The sequence below is a fragment of the Mus pahari genome, chromosome 15, assembly GCF_900095145.1.
Source record: "Mus pahari chromosome 15, PAHARI_EIJ_v1.1, whole genome shotgun sequence".
Classification (NCBI taxonomy): Eukaryota; Metazoa; Chordata; class Mammalia; order Rodentia; family Muridae; genus Mus; species Mus pahari.
The window spans coordinates 40,912,180-40,929,511 of NC_034604.1; the positions used below are offsets into that span (position 1 = coordinate 40,912,180).

The 17,332-nt window shown below is 40.6% G+C and overlaps 1 protein-coding gene across 1 annotated transcript in view; it reads right to left on the reverse strand.

The window, feature by feature from the left end:
- Positions 1–303: 303 nt before the first annotated feature.
- Positions 304–17,332, reverse strand: part of Pggt1b (protein geranylgeranyltransferase type I subunit beta) — a 39,933-nt gene continuing 22,904 nt past the window's right edge. The window contains exons 5-9 of the mRNA XM_021214779.2: positions 16,857–16,989; positions 13,077–13,122; positions 7,595–7,779; positions 5,299–5,407; positions 304–1,512 (exon numbers count right to left, since the gene is read on the reverse strand). Coding sequence (XP_021070438.1) covers positions 1,331–1,512; positions 5,299–5,407; positions 7,595–7,779; positions 13,077–13,122; positions 16,857–16,989 — 655 coding nt within the window. The 3' untranslated portion in view covers positions 304–1,330. The remainder of the gene's footprint in view (positions 1,513–5,298; positions 5,408–7,594; positions 7,780–13,076; positions 13,123–16,856; positions 16,990–17,332) is intronic.

The following is a 17,332-nucleotide window of genomic DNA, read 5'->3' on the forward strand; positions in this document are numbered from 1 at the left end:
AGAGTTTAGCTTCTGTTTTCAGATTTTGCACATACACATCCGGGTCTAAATATGGAATGCACTTACATCATACACTGTATTCATTAGTTTCAAGTAGTTTTATACACTATTTACAGTGTCTCTGAAATTTACCTGTGACCTATCACATAAAGAGTGAAATTTTCCAATTGTGTCACACTGTCAGTTTAAAAATTTAGATTCTGTTGTTATTGTTTTGTTTTATTTTTGTTCTGTTTTTGAAACAGGGTCTGATCATATAGCTTTGGCTGGCCTGGAACTCACTCTGTAGACCAGACTGGCCTTGGTCTCAAAGAGATCTGGTTGCCTCTACCTCCTGAGTACTAGGACTAAATGTATATGCCACTATGCCTGACCCAGATATTGGATTTTGGATTAAGGATGCTCAACCTGGTAGATGGGAAATAAAACAGTTGACTATAGTGGCCACAAAACATTGGGGAAAGAAAATCTAAGCAACTAAAAAGAACTCAGCTATAGCCATACATGTATAATTACAGTTTCTCAGAAGAATAAAACATTGAATGTCTTTTCTCTAGATAGCAAAGATTGTTTCTTCCCTTGCCCCAGACAAATGGCAGTCAATGATTTGGGATTAAAACAAAACACAACAGGTATTTACCTAAGGAACCTCTAATAAAGACATATAACTTTTCATTCATAATTAAACAGTTCAATTACTTCTCCCTCAATTAGGTAATACTCTCCCTTTAGAAAACTATAGTATTAGTTAAGCCTACTTTTTTCTTATATGGACTTTTAATTTTTATTTGTATATGTTACCCATGTTTAGTTGGCACACCTTAAGAATAACACAAAATGTTATTCTTTAAGAAAATTATGAGACTGTCAATTTTTAAAGAATAATCCCAGATACTTAATTCAATAAACAAATTTCTTACCATCAGCAGTAGAGGTTTTTTACGTGAACATTAAATGCTCACTGAAGATTATCAATGCCATATGAAGTGTAAACTTGTTTTGAAGATTTGTGTCCATTTTGTAAGCCAGAACATGTACTGAGGGTTTTAAAAAGATAACGTACAAACATAGTCAATCTGCCCCATGAAACATCTCAGAAACACAACATAAAGAGTTAAGAACCATACCAGAGTCCTGCTAATGTCCAGACTTCAACAAGGATTTTCTTGAAATCCAGTACAGTGGTTACTGGCTCAAGAACCCATGCTGAAGTATTAGCAGTACAAGCCTTTGACTTTAAAACTACCCCTTAAAGAAGAGCACACTTGCTTACACATGGCTTTTAACCTTGAGCTACACTTATGCTACAAACCCAATACCCCAGGGTTAGTCAAGTGGAAATGTGGACATTGTCTGAGCACTGTTTAGAGTCCTTGGTCTTCCAGCTTTGATGGAGATCGCGGAGGCGCTCAGAAGTCCGTGTGCTTACATTCAGAGCAGGATGAACTTTACAAATCCCACTCTCCTCCATTAGTGACAGGCCGCAGATCCCGAAGTACGCGTGCAAAGCATCTGGAAAGGCATTTGAAGCCATGATCAGCACTCTCACTTGTACACACTCAAAGTATCTACAGCAAATCACTACACTGAAAATTAGAAGGGCCCCAGTGGAGGAGCTAGAGAAAGGACCCAAGTAGCTGAAGGGGGCTGCAACCCTGTAGGTGGAACAACAACATGAACTAACCAGTACCCCCAGAGCTGTGTCTCTAGTTGCGTATGTAGCAGAGGATGGTCTAGTAGGCCATCATTGGGAAGAGAGGCCCTTGGTCTTGCGAGGATCATATGCCTCAGTACAGAGGAATCAGGGCCAGGAAGCGGGAGTGGGTAGGTTGGGGAGCAGGGCAGGGGGAGGGTATAGAGGGCTTTGGGGATAGCATTTGAAATGTAAATGAAAAATAAATAAAATAAAATAAAATTAGAGAAATGCTAGTTGGTAAAAGAATTGGTCTCAATTTCAAACACTATTTTAAAAAGTCGATCAAAATCATGTATTTTACTATAAAAATTACTACTAGAAGAATACACCACATGATTTTCTTGCCTGTGTTCTCTAAGAATCTTGACAGTAATACCTGCTGACTACAAAATACAGGAAAAAATTTATATTATATAATAACCTTTTTCTTTCATTTCCTATTTTGTTTTTTGTGGTGCTAACTGTATCCAGGGCCTTCTAGATGCTCAGTATGTCCTTTACCAGAGTCTAAGAAAAATTTCTAAACATGAAAAGAAGAATAGCTTCTGAAAGCCAGCGGGAGCACCTGCCCGGCCACCAGAGCTTTGTCTCCACAGGTCCTAGGCACACACCAAGCCTGTGTGCAGTGCAAGCAGAGAGGCCACCAGGAGTGCTGTGCAGCTTCTGACCTGGCAGACAACGGACTCACTTTCTGTGTGGCTAGGAACGGCCCTGTGCTCTAGCCTTGTCAGTCTCCTACTTAGGAACCACAACCCTCTACTGAGTAGTCATGCAAACGCATGGCCTCTGCCTGCCCGAGAACCTTATATAGTCTTCTCAAGTGCTCAGAATCCTGCAGTTATGGGACACTACAAAAAAAAAGAAGAGGTTTCACAGCAGCCAAGAATGCGTTTCTATTTTTGAAATGGCCAGCATTTAAGATCGTAAGAGCTATTAAAGTTCAGAATACCTTCCTTCACAAGTCTAACTTTGTTATAAGCTAAATGGCTCACTTTCCTCTAATTTTCAGAGTAAAAGAATAATTTTCCCCTTATTCCTTATAGTTACTCTAAAATTACAAGATGAACAAAGTAGTATTAACCTCGTTTGGAAATCAAAAAACTTTCTTTTTTTTTGTTTGTTTGCTTTTGTTTTTATTTTTGTTTTCAAGACAGGGTTTCTCTGTATAGCCCTGGCTCTCCTGGAACTCACTTTGTAGACCAGGCTGGCCTCGAACTCAGAAATCTGCCTGCCTCTGCCTCCTGAGTGCTGGGATTAAAGGCGTGCGCCACCACGCCCGGCAATCATCAGGTTTCTTAGACATCAAACTTATTTACAGCTACATGGCTATGTGTTATACATATCAAAAGAAAAAAAGGTCTCAAAACTATCATTTTGCTTGAGAAATGTATTTGTGAAAACATACCTTGGTGTATGCCTTTGAAGTAGCCCACATTTTTCTCTAAGACAACATGTTTTTAGTAAAAGCAAGTGTAATTTATTCCTTTTACTTTAAGCAAAGATACAAATTCCATGAGCCTCTTCTTTATGTTCTGACTCAAGCACATACTGCAAGCACAGAAGCTCTATAGAGACGAACAGAAAAGAGGTCCCTAGTGTCATGATAAGTAAGACCATGAGCCCTTCCCTGCTGCAGTAGCCATGCCTTAGTATGCATCCTCCAAGAATATGGGATAAAAAACACCAGAGCGCTCCACTATTTTAGCATGATTTTTATAGACAAGCTGCAAACAGGCTCATTTTGTTGAAGTAAAATAAAAATGGGGTGAGTAAAGGCTGGAGAAGGATGCTAGAGAGGGATGCTAATTTTGGGGTGCCAGTCATATGATCTGTAGCTATTTGGTTCCTGTGTTTTAGGTAATGAGCACAAGAACACAGAAATTAAAGTACTGGTCTAAAGAAATTAACTGAAACCAGAGTAGTGGAATTAAATCCCAGCACTTGGGAAACAGAGGCAAGTGGATCTCTGTGTGTTTGAGGACATCCTGATCTACATAGTGAATTCTAGGCCATCTAGGGGCTACAAAGTAAGAACCTTTCTTAAAAACAAACAAACAAAACAAAACAAACAAACAAACAAAATAACTGAAATTGCCAAAATTTATACGCAGCATGGTATACTTGTAATTCAGAACTTGAGAAATTTTTAACTAAGTTAGTACATGTTCACTGTACATAATGAGTTGCATAACAAATTTTTATTGAAGAGTATCACGTGCACAGGCCTTTCTCTCCAACCTGACAGTCTCTGTTGCTTTAGCATCATATGTATATAAATGATCTGTGTCTATATGAAGTCAAAGATCCCAAACAAGAGAAAATGGGACAGGTACCTGTCTGAGCCTGATGCATTTTTCTTAATATGAGGGTTTCCAGTTGCCATTTCCTGCCAACAACACAATTTCATTTTTTATGGCTGACTAAACTCCATTGGCTATATATACCTTACTTTATTTACCCATTCATTAGTTGTTAAACACCTAGGCTGGGTCTTATCTTGGCTACTGAGGATGCATGGCACAGCCCGAGGCTCTCTCTGTGGTATGGGGCCTTATGCTCCTTTGAGTATACACCCAGAACTGGCACAGATTCTCCTGCCTTCCCTGTTTATGAGGTGGGACTGCAAGCATGCATCACCACATCTGGTTTATGTTGTGCTAGAGATCAAATCCAGGGCTCCAACATGCTAGCAAACATTCAACCAACCAGCCACACTTGGGCTTGAGCAAGCCCTTGAGAAATGTTTTTAATGTATTGATGAATTTGGTTTTGAGAATTTTTTTTTAACTTAGAAGTCTCTCTTGTTCCCCTCAGAACTCAGTGTCCTGTATCAATGTGAAGTAAGTGAGAATCACTTGTGAAGAGAGAACCTCAGCTACAGAAAGGTGGTGATCCTGAGCTGTATAAAAAGCTAGCTTTAGCATAAGACAATGCAAGCCAGAGAGCAAGCCAGTAAGCAAGTGTCCCTTAACTGACTTGTCTCAATAATGTATAAGCCTAGTTGTACAAGCCAAATAAACCTTTTCCTCCTCAAGTTGCCTTTGTCAAAGTAATATTACAGCAACAGAAAAGCAAACTAGAACACAGCTTAAGTCAAAGCTAATAACCCTGATATCACAGCTAATACTCTTGACATTTTAAATGAGTCAAGTCACTCCTTGGCTAGGACCCACTCAGACATGAAATAAACACTGCTAAGTATTGGGAATGTGGAGAGATGCATACACACTAATAGAACTGAACAACTTACCCTCCCTTTATACTACCCATACCTTAAACCTGTCTCAAACATAATGTTTACGATTTTTATTTTGTATGTAGCCATGGGTAGGTGCCTGGGTACACTGGATTGGTTTTCCTCCTCTACGACATGGGTCCTGAGAACTGAACCCAGGTCAGCAGGCCTGGCAGCAGATGTGTTTATCCACTGAGCCATTTATTTTACTGGCCTCCAGACACCACCTTTTACAAACATATTATTGACTATATCATTCATGGCAGTATTTTTTATCATGTACAATTTCTGAAGAAGACATATACTTACAAGGTCTACTCAAGAAGTAAAACACATACTCCTTTAGATTCGTGTCAAATGCAATTACCTGGATGACTGTCTGGCCACTTAGCAAATCCCCCGACAAGGCGATCTTGAGTGGATAAGATGTAGTTCCTATTCTTCTCAAAGTTAGTGTACTGGAAAATTTTCAAAAGCTAAAAACAAAATGACAAAAATTAACAGGCACAAAACTTCTTACTGGCCTACGGCTCATAGTTCAGCTAATGATCACTCAGATAGACTTATTATAGCTTAGACTCTCAGAGCAAATCTCTGGAGACTTGAGCACTTAAATTAGCCAACCATAGTAGCTTTCTTATTTGATTACCAAGCTCATTAGCAGGAAGGTTTGATATCGTCAAGATATGACTTCTACAAGGCACAGCTAGATTTAGGCAATACATTTACTAAAGACACATATAGCACATGCAGAACAACATCACTCAGGCACAGTAAGGAAAACTGGCTCCTGACATCATGCTAAAGTAAATAAGGAAGACACGGAGGAACAAGTATTGCAGGACTGTGATACGTGAGCGTGATAGCTTTCAAGCTCAACTCCACAGGATCTAGAGTCAACTTGCAACAAACCTTTGGACATGTCTCTGAGGGAATATCAAGATTAGGTTGCCCGAGATGGAAGACCCACCCTAAATGTGGGTGGCACTATTTCCACAGGCTAAGATGGTGGACTGCAGAGACAGGAGAAGCTAAGTGAGCCCCGGCAATCCCTGCTCTCTGCTTCCAGACTATGGACAAACCTGATGGGCCACTCCCTGCTCCTGCTGCCAGACCTTTCCTGCCACAACTGGATGTAACTCCCAAACCTCTTAAGCCTCAACAGACCTTTCCTCCCTCAAGTTGCTTCTGTCGGGCATTTTAGTAACATGATGAGATGCCCAGAAAGGTCACGTGGAGACAGCGAGTGCAACATGACTAGAGGAAGCTGGGCAGAGGACAGCGAGGCACTACTGCTGACAGGATCACAGGTCATGTGTACAGTGGCAATGGTGGTTATATATTATTTTGGATATCACTATTACTACTGAATGGTTAAAGTGCTAGACATGCTATAGCTATGCTCACCACAGTGTTCACAGGAACATTACAACAGAACAACAAGCTTGACAACTCAGACCCTTCTGAGTAAAAGAGGTCGCGTCTGGTATTGGGAGCTTCTTAGTGTGATGCAACAGGAAACACCATCATCACTTAAGTGATACTTAGTGGGGAAAGTAATTACAGCTCATTTTTTAGATGTGGTATAGATACTAGCGGTGTTGTTCTGTTAAGTTATTTTCATTTAGAAGACATATTGAGGGATTTCTAGAAAGCAAAGATTGTCTTCAAGTCAACATGGTTCCTGGGAGGACTGAATAGGAAACGGATGATTGCGGCTGCTCTGGGATGGCCAGTGCTGATGATGAGGGATACACAGGTGCTCAGTATACTGGCCTCTCTATTTTATGTAAGTCTAAACACATTGCTAAATGGCATTACAACTACACAGATAGGCTAGTGCCTTCATTTAAAACCAGTCTATTTTCAGATTTGTTTCAAGCACATGCATGATTTTTAAGAGGAAAACACTAGGACTATGGTGGTCTGAATAGGCATGCCTCCCATAGACTCCTGCATTTAAATGCTTGGTCATAGGGAGTGGCACTATTAGGAGATATGGCCTAGTTAGAGTGAGTGGTCTTGTTGGAGGAAGTTTGTTGCTGCAAGGGCAGGATACACCCAGTCTGATACACAGTCCCCTTCTGCTGCCTGTGGGTAAAGATGTACAACTCTCAGCTCCTTCTCCAGCACCACGTCTGCCTGCACACTGCCGTGCTTGCCACCATGGTGATAACAGACTGAACTCTGAAACTGTAAGCCAGCCCCAATTAAATGTTGTCCTTTATAAGAGCTCCCTTGGTCAGAGTGACTCTTCACAGCAGTGAAACCCTAACTAACATAAAGACATTACATACAAGATGAACCCAAGCTCTGTTATATTCAGAACATCTGCACAAAGATGTAAAGGCATTTCAAGATGAAAATGATATAAATAATGGCTCAGTGATTTTATGTAGCAAATCCAATCAATGAATTTTGGAAGTTTTAAGAAAAACAAACAATAAAAAGGAAGAAAAATTTCAAATGGATTTCCAGTGAATGACCAACATTATTTTTTTTTTAAGTTAACTTCCTGTTTCTAGGTATGGCTTCCTGATTAATTCCTGTTGTAGATGCTCTAGTTAGCTTTACTAACAAGGTGTCTGGTCTAATGGGTATGTAACAAGTCCTACAGACATTTAAGCAGGTACAGATATCATGTGGCTGGGGTGTCTTATTACCTTCAGCGTTGCGCCCACCCAGAAGGAGTAGCAGGTGTCAACGGGCTTGTTAGGCCTTCCGTGGTACCCGTTCTGCTGCCTCATTATACACCACCTCTTTATCCTGTTCAGTTCTTTCTCTGAAAAAACTTCTTCCAGTTTACCCATCAGGCACAGTGATGCAATGCCACAGAAGGTGGATCCTCCTGATGATCAAAACACAAACTGTATGTCTATGGCCTATGAAAGCAGACGACATGTCGGGAGAGGGGACAGTCCCATTAGCCTACAGGACAATGAAATAAAGTTCAGGAAAAAACTCAGAATACTACAATCAAGTCTCCCGTGCCAACTGGCAAAACAGAATAGAATTTAAAATAATTTAAAGTTCTAAGACATAAGATCAAAGAATCTGTTCCAAATTACATGATTTACACTTACACCAAAACTAATCCCCTTATGATCCCCATAATTTTCTCTATGTCCATAGATCTGCATTCAGAGGTAGCTGAGAATCCAAACCATTAAAAAGCAAACAGCTTCTAAACAGACTTTCCTCTTATCATTTCCTGGCTAATTCAGCAAAACAGTATTTACATAGGCATTGGTGCCCAAGAGATTTAAAGACAGGAACAGCAACACAGGCTATATGCAGACTAAACTCTGTCCCATAATAGTTTTACCACTCAAGTTTGTGAATTTTATTAGCATTCATGTTTGTATATACCAAGTTATCCATAAGAATCTCTCCCCTCTGAAACATGGAACTTAAGGTAGTCACCAAACACTCAGTCAGAGGCAGAGCAGGGACTAAGCACACAGCGCATAAAACAAGTACATTTTCTTCACTCAATCACCATACCATAGGAAATTAGGGCCAAAGGGTTTAACATTTTTGTTCTGGACTAAGGAATACAGATTATTTTTAAAGAACCATAGAAACTAATTTGTCTGAGATTCCTAGAATGAAATCTTGAGAGGCAAAAATAACTATATTCATCACAAACTCAGACAGCCCAATTCTTACACATATTCAGACTGTACCCCCAAAGGGCTTTGTTCCTGGTGAATTAGTAGGATAAAGTGAACAGCACACTTGGCCATCAAGGCCCAGGACATGAGTCACCATCTGCCTGGTAAATCTCTCTGTCTATATAGACTGACCATGTAAAAGATAGGAACAAAACAACTGACTTAGAAAAAGGAGAAAAGAACATCACCAAACACAATATATTACATGTTTAGACTGGGGAGTTAGGAACAAAAGCACACGAGAAAGCAAGAATACTATTAAGTCCAAACAGTTCAAACTCAGCTTCCCAATCAATTGCACACATCTCGATGCACAAGTATACTGTAGACGAGCTCAGGAAGTAAGATTACAGCCTAGCAGATCAGCAGTGACAATGAAAGCAGCATGAAGCCAGCGTTACAGAAATCAGCGCTTGCGGGCTGGAGAGATGGCTCAGCAGTTAAGAGCACTGACTGCTCTTCCAGAGGTCCTGAGTTCAATTCCCACCAACCACATGGTGGCTCACAACCATCTGTAATGGGATCTGATGCGCCCTTCTGGTGTGTCTGAAGAGAGCAACGTTATACGCACATAACCTAACAGAAGTAAATAAATAAATAAATAAATCTTTAACAAAAAGTATTTTAAAAAAATCAGCCCTTGCTCAGGGCTGGACAGGGACTCAGGACCAACTTTTACCTAACAAGTGACACTGGGACAATGAGAGGAAAGGCATAGCTCACACAAAAGGGGAACAAGGAGAGGAGCACTGAGCATGCTAGCAATCCCCCACAGCTCAGTGCAGCTGCTGGAGGGCCACGGGGCTGGGCCTGAGCACTGGCAGGCAGTGCTGCTCCAGCACAGCCACTCTACACCTTCGAGACTGTTTATTCCTCAGTACTATACTGGTTAATGCTGACTGTCAACGTGATAGGAGTTACACTTCCTGTGGAAGTTTCTATCTTAGGTTAGCTGAGGTAGGAAGACCCACCTGAGGGTGGGAGAATGGCATCATCCCAGTAGCCTTCACCTCTCTGCGTCTTACCTGCAGCTGAGTGTGGTGAGATGCCTCAACCTTCTGCCTCCATGCCTTCTCCACGGTGACTGTGCCCTTTAACTGGGAGTCAAAGAAACCCTTCCTCCCTGGTTGTCCCAGGTTTGTCCCAGCAGCAGTCAACTGGCCTGAGTAGGTAGAGACATGTCCCCTTCTGCCTCTCACGGGGTTAGCCTTTCTAACTGACTCTATCTCTTGAAAGGTGCCTTTTCTCAGCAGTCTGGTATTCTGAATAAATGAGACTATTTGTAAGTTATCAAATGGTAGCTAGCACAGAGTGGTAGCTAAATTACATAATAACTTTCATCTTAGTGCACAAATCTGAGATTACAAATGTGGGGGACAATTAGTTTAACTGGATAACTAAAAACTAAACAAACAAACAAAAAAAAAAACTTGAGACAAAAAACATTCAAATTCCTGAACTGCTGGATACTCTGAAAACTCAGTAGATTTGATAGTAAGTTGTTCCCACACAGTGCTAACAGGCTTGGAAATGAAGAAGACCATGGTGGCTATGTATGTGTGGTATGTGCTATTCATGTAGTGTGTGCGTATATGCATGTGGGTACACATACACATATGTATGCCATAGGCTGATGTCAGGTGATATATATATATATATATATATATATGTATATATATCCACACCCCACACACACATACACACACACACACACACACACACACACACACACACACACGTTTGTTTGTTGAAGAAAGATTTCTCTGTTTAGCCCTGGCTATCCTAGAACTCAATCTGAGACCAAGCTGGCCTCAAACTCACAGAGACCTGCCTGCCTCTGCCTCCCAAGTGCTGGGATTAAAAGTATACACCACCACGCTGGGCTCAATGCTACTTTTTGAGACATGGTACATCACTAGGTTCCAGTGTTGGGGTTCCAGGTCCATGACACCATGCCTAGCTTATAGAGGGGAATCTGAACTCGGGTCATCAGCCATCATGCTGATATGGCAGGTACTTTATCAACTGAGCCACCTTCCCACTATGGTCTTGTCAGCAGGTTGAGTGTGGTAGTGGAATTCCTATAATGTCAGCACTACAATGGCAACAGCCTGAGGTCTGCCTGGGCTACACAGCAACAAGCCCTCATCTCAAGAAAATTAAACAAGACTGGGAAGATGGCAGTTCAGTGGATGAAGCCCCTGCAGGACAAATGTAGGGACCTGAGTTCATATCTCTGAAATCTACATAAAGCTGGACACGGTAGCACAGGTCTGTAATCCCAACAAGCTATCGAGTTTAATTTGTCTGGCAAATAAGAGAGCTTTCTCAAACAAGGTGGAGGGTGGAACCCACATCTGAGGTTGTCCTCAGATCTCCACATATTATGTGGCATGCAATGCCTATGCTTTTACACAAGTACACACATACTATAAAGGAACACCCAGACACATTACAAAATTTAAAGTATGCATTCTGAGATGCTAAAATGAGACATGTTCAGCATGTAAGGGGGATGACACTGTTCAGATTTGGGTGAACATAGGGTTAACTGATAAAGATGATCTGCTCAGCTATATACCAAATGTGTTATAAATACACCACTGGATAAAACAGGCAAAGTTCCTGTGGGGATATAATTAAGTGGAAAGAGGCAAAAAGTAAACAAATATATAAATACAGGTCACTTAGAAAATGCAAATTGTAGAAAGAAAAATAAAACCAGAACAGGAATTACAGAATGGGCTACATATGTGTGTGGTTAGCCTCAAAGCCACAGTTAACAGAGAATAAGAAGATGTCAAAATTCTGCGCATGAACTACAATCCATGACTGATGGTGCTGATGGCTACTCAGGTTAAATCCACTCCAGAGGAAGACCCCAGGGAGCCAGGAAGATTGTTCCTCCTCACAGGATGTTTCAGAGAGGAAGTATCATGTTTGGACTGCCCTTCATATCCCAGAAAATAATATTCCAATTTTTCCCATGCCAGTGAGGCGTCTCCTCAGAGTGCTACAGCAGCAAGCACAAGAACCTATCCTTCTAGGATAGGAATTCTCGGTGCTATCATATTTCCTCTTCATGAAACGACACCTTCCCAATCATGGGGAGGGACAGCAACATAAGTGCTCCTGAAACCAATTAGCACATGGGCATGCATGCGTGGGAATTGCTCAAATAATTAAGTGCTTATTGTTTCATAGCATAAGTCTCTGAAATTCACCCAAAGATAGTTGCAAATTCACTTTTCAAGAATGAAAATATATAGAAGCCAGCCATCAGTCACTGGCATTTGATGTAAAGTTTCAAACACAAAATCCCCAACCTAGAATACACTCTACTCCAAAGAAGAATACGTGGCCTATAAAGAGGTATGATGGACCATGTATGTCTAAAAAAATGTTTAGGGACAATTCCTTTTCCATCATCCAACAAATAAATAGCTTCTCCCCCCACCCTCTGCCTATAAATTCTCAGGAATGACTAAGTGGGAAGGCAGACTTGAGTTCATAGCCCCTGACTTACATGCCAACTAGTCATGAAATAAGACCTTTCTTTTTTGCAAACTCAGTGGCATAGATTTGGTTCTTATGTATCATGGGAAGTGAATCTTCTCTGGTAATTGTCACCAGCTACAGTTACACCCATCTGTGGAACTCAAACATATACTGAAACCATGGTGTCATACTGCAATAGGGAGTCAGAGAAAAGGTCAAACCACTTTTCTGTTCAGAAGGACAAAAAGTCCATTTTGCTGGTGAGGAGACTCTTAGGGAGACTCAGGAAGCATGGTCACATGGTTGGCAGTGTCAGGCCAAAGCCATTCTCCAATACAAGGAGAGGACTGGCGGCAGGAAGTGAGCACAGCACAGCCAGGGACAAGAAGCCTCAGGTTCTCCAGCCCCTGGGCTCCAGCCCTTGGGCCAACGTCTTAGAAAAGCAGAACGGAAGCTTGGTTATTTCTGAATGCAGATCTGGATTTGAGACTACATACTGTTGATGTGCTGACAAACTTAATGGCTCCCCTCACACAATTCTAGTCCTGCCCTAAGCGAGAGAAATGTGAGAGAGTATACTGGTTCAACAGAAATATGTGATTATCACTAAGGATAGTATGGAAGGTAAATAAAAATGTTCATGTTCAGTTTATCTCTTTGGTTTAGTCTTTCAAATGTTATGCCAAAGTGAATAACCTGGTTTTTCCTAGTAATAGCCTAAAAAATAATATCAACATATTTTCATACAGCTAACATTTTAACAGATTACTAGAAATCCTGTTCTGAATAATCTCTTAATGATTAGTCATCTCAGAGGTCTCAAAACCAGCTAAGGACCTCAGTGTTAAAGAAAAGACAGATGTGGGAAAGCAACAGACTCATGCTACAGCAAGGGCTGAGAAAGGCTGAGGGTTCCCGTACTGACGATGCTGCACACTCTCTTAGAACTTTACAACCACTTAAGAGAACTTACCATGAGACTCAAGGCCTGCTCCCTGTGCCAGCCCATTGTCATAGGACTGAAAAAGAAAAAGTTTAGTTTAATGGAGAAATAATAATTATCACAGTAGATAAGTGGACAGTGAATTAACTCTTTTGATTTCTTTTATATTCTCTAAAATAAGTACTCTCTCCAGAGAAGGAGAAGTGGGAATTTTGCAGTCTCCATTCTTCTCATAGCCAGCAGACCAAATCACTGAGTGTTTCCAGGAGAGGCACATCTGAGCCGTGTCCAGGACGCCCTGCATTCTTGGTTCTGTTCAACAATAATTTCCAACCCTTATTCCTCACACTCCTCCAAGTGACTAGATGGTGAATTAAAATACAAGGATTTCATACCTAGTCAACTCCAGTCATAAACTAAATCTATTCTGAGACGCTGGTTCTACAGAGGATGAGAGCTTCCTAAATTTCAAAGTCCTCATGCATCTTCTAAGATCCAAACAGTAAGAACAATAAAAGTTATAAAACACAAACTTAGCCAAGACACTCCTAAGCTTCAGATTACTTGCTATAGAAAAAGCATCAAGTCTCAGCAAACTATTTCTGATAAACATTTACAAAGTCCAATGATAATTTGTGAAGAATTTTGAGGGGAAAAAAGGAGGGAGCTATGTTTGCTGTAAGATTGACCTAAAATCACTACCCAGGAGAAAGATCATCTAAGAGTAAAAACACAGGTTTAGTGGCATATGCCTATAACCCCATCACTGGGGTAGTAATACCAAGAGAGAGGACCCTTAAACTGAGTGGTAGCCAGCCTGACCAAGGAACTTCAGGTTCAGTGAGAGACTGTATCAAAAGACAAAGTTAGAGACCAATCAAGAAAGGACACCCAATATGCCCTTCAGCCTCCACACATGCAAGTACACACACACACACACACACACACACACACACACACACACACACACTCACACACAATCTAGACCGACAGTAGAAAGGAATAATAATGTACTAAATGGTTTCAGGGTGGGGGTGGAGGGAGACACAGAAAGATTAGCCCGGTGTGTAGAGATTAGCCAGGTGTGTTTAGCCCACCCCTTTAGTCCCTGCAGTGAAGAGGCAGAGACAGGCACATGTCTTTGAGTTTAAGGAAAGCCTGGTCTACATAGTAACTTCCAGGACATTCAGGGATACAGAGATATTCTATCTCAAAAAGACAAACAAAACTCCGACAAAACAAAATTAAAAAACAAAAGACACTAAATTACAGGACTCCTAAAGAACAATTATTTAAATTAAAAACACAAAAAGGGAAATTGAAAAGCTGGAGACGTGGCTCGGTGGTTAAGAGAGCAGACTGTTCTTAGAGAGGGGACCCAAGTTCAGTTTCCAGCAGCTACGTTGGGGAGGGATAAAGAGGCTCACAACCACCGTAACTCCAGTTCCAGAGAGATTCAACTTCTTTGACCTCTACAGTCACCTGAACTATGTGCACATAGCCCACTCCCACAAAACTGCAAATAAATCTTTTTCTAAAAAGAAGGGAAAACAAATAAAGGCAGAAAATAAGAATACAGAACTGAGATAAGGAGGTAAAAATGGGCAGACAGCTCAGTGGTAGAGTACTTGCTTAGCACGCGACCAGCCCTGCCTGGGCTTGATCTTAAAACATTTCTTTGATCGCAATCAAAAGTAAAAATTCCAGAGAGAAACTTATTGTAATGAAAAGTGTGTATACACACATGTGTGTATACAAATATACACACACACACAAATTGAAATACAGAAAGCCAAAAGACCAGGGCTTGTAATATAGTTCATGGTGGGAGTGCTTACCTAATAGTCAAAAAGACCTGTGTTTCTACAGTAGAGATAGGCAGGTGGATTATAACAGGATAAAGAAATAGGAAGGAAGGAAGGAAGGAAGGAAGGAAGGAAGGAAGGAAGGAAGGAAGGAAGGAAGGAAGGAAGAAGAGCAAGAGAAGACAAGACAAGACACTTTTTAAAGGAGTTTAACATTCTATTGGTAAGGCTATGTTGAAAAAAAATGCACTTTCCTAATGGAGATTGGAATAGAATTTGGCTTATCTTTTGATTAAGTTTTTTCTTTTTTCCTAAGGAAGAAACAGGCTTCCTGAAAACACTCTAAGAGCAGTGGACTGGGGTAACAGGAGTACTACTCGCAGCCTGCTCCACTTGGTCCATCTTTTGGAGGGAAGAAAACAAACTACAGCTAATAAAATTGCATATGAACCAAGCAGTATACCTGAAGATGTAACTGTAATATATAAAAAGATATGCGGATTATCAATAATAGTGCTGTTTGTAAGTGGAAAAAAAAAAGTCTCTATACAGAATAGTTGTAAATAAACAATTTTAGAAGAGACAATGTCATAGCCACACAGTTAAGTAATATACATTATAAGAAAAATGTAAGAAAAAGAATGAGGAAAACTGATTTTCAAGGTATGTCATTCAGTAGGAAAAAAGCAATTTACCAGAAAAGGTATCTGCAGTATGTTATGTTATGACCTGGTTGAATATATGATGTATTTGTAGTTCTATGTGGGATAGCTTTGTTAGGCAGAATCAAACCTGGTTATGATTTTCATTTAGAAATTAAGTATTACATAAAGAGATATGATTGTATGTGATTGCTAATCTTAGTTGTCAACTTGACTATTCTATAATTAATTATATGAATAATTAAGTAAAAACCCACACAGCTCAGCATATCTATGAGGGACTTTTTCTTGATTAAATTATTTGGGGTGGAGAGACCCATCCTAAAGCTGGATTGTTTGAGATCAGAAGACTAACCCTAAATCTGGGCCACTTCAAGTGGCAGCCCACATAAAAGGATGTGGAAGGGGCTGGAGAGATGGCTCAGTGGTTAAGAGCACTGACTGCTCTTCTGAAGGTCCCGAGTTCAAATCCCAGCAACCATATGGTGGCTTACAACCATCTCGTAACAATCTTGTTATGAGATCCAATGCCCTCTTCTGGGTGTCTGAAGACAGGTATAGTGTACTTACATATAATAAATAAATAAATCTTAAAAAAAAAAAAAAAAGGATGTGGAAATTTTTGCTTTTTGCCTTGTCGGGTGGCCACTAAGAAAGGCTAAAGGCATGCGAGTAAGTTTCCTGGAGACAGCCCAGTGCTCTGCATGGCTGTGACAGGTAAGCTCTGATTTGCAACCTTCAGAGACTTTTACCCGAGAACTGCTTCTTGCTACTGATATGCCTTTCCTGCCACTATCACATACCCTAATGATTCCTGGGCATTAGTCCACCCTACTGGGCAGATTTTCTGCAGGTCAGTGAAGATATACTATCATGTAGTAATGTTATGTAGACAAATTGATGATTTTATAATTCCTGATAATGATTTTATAGAATTCCTAAATTTATACAAGTAATTTTCAGCACTCTGAAAAGCTGCAAATAGGGCTCTGTAAACCTTCATGTGTCACAAGCTAATTGTACTAGGATATGAAAGCAGGCTTGGAATAGATCTACTCCCAAGGAAAACCATTCATTCTAGGTCAGGTCCAAGGATGAAGCCACGGGTGTGATTATGATAATAAAGGCGGGATTATGAGGCCACATAAAACTGCTGCTTTGAACTTATAATGAGCTTATAGAATGAAACACTGCTTTGAACTTAATATCAACATCCTTCTGTAACTCCCCTTTTGTGTAACATTTTATCTATGGGAAATTTTCTAAAGAACTTTTGTCTAAAAAGTTATAAGAAGACCAGCAATAATAACCTAAACTGGTCCTGTTTTATCAACATAACTCACCATACTTCTTCTAATGTAGCTGATGGCTTTCTTCATATCCATGCCCGACCAGTTGTTGAGCATATAGCAAATGCAGGATGCACAGTATACAAACCTCATGTCATTCTCACTGCCTTCAGGAACAGCACAGAAGCTGGAGACAAGGATATGAGACTGTATTAAGCTCATTTACCCCAAGCCAGGAGCATGTGCTCTGCGTCTTCACTCACAGAAACATCTACTGCTGACTTTCCCAGTACCACATACTACAAATGACCCCTAAATAACTTGGGTGGTACTCATACTCACAAGTTGTCACTCACTGCGTATATGTTACTATACAACTCTAAGTTGTTTACACCCAAGAAGGGTAGCTGTGCCACAACAGCTGCAGAAAAAGAAGCAAATAAAACCACTCACATACTATTTAGTAGTAAGAAACTCCTAAACCAAGCCGGGCAGTGGTGACACACGCCTTTAATCCCAGCATTTGGGAG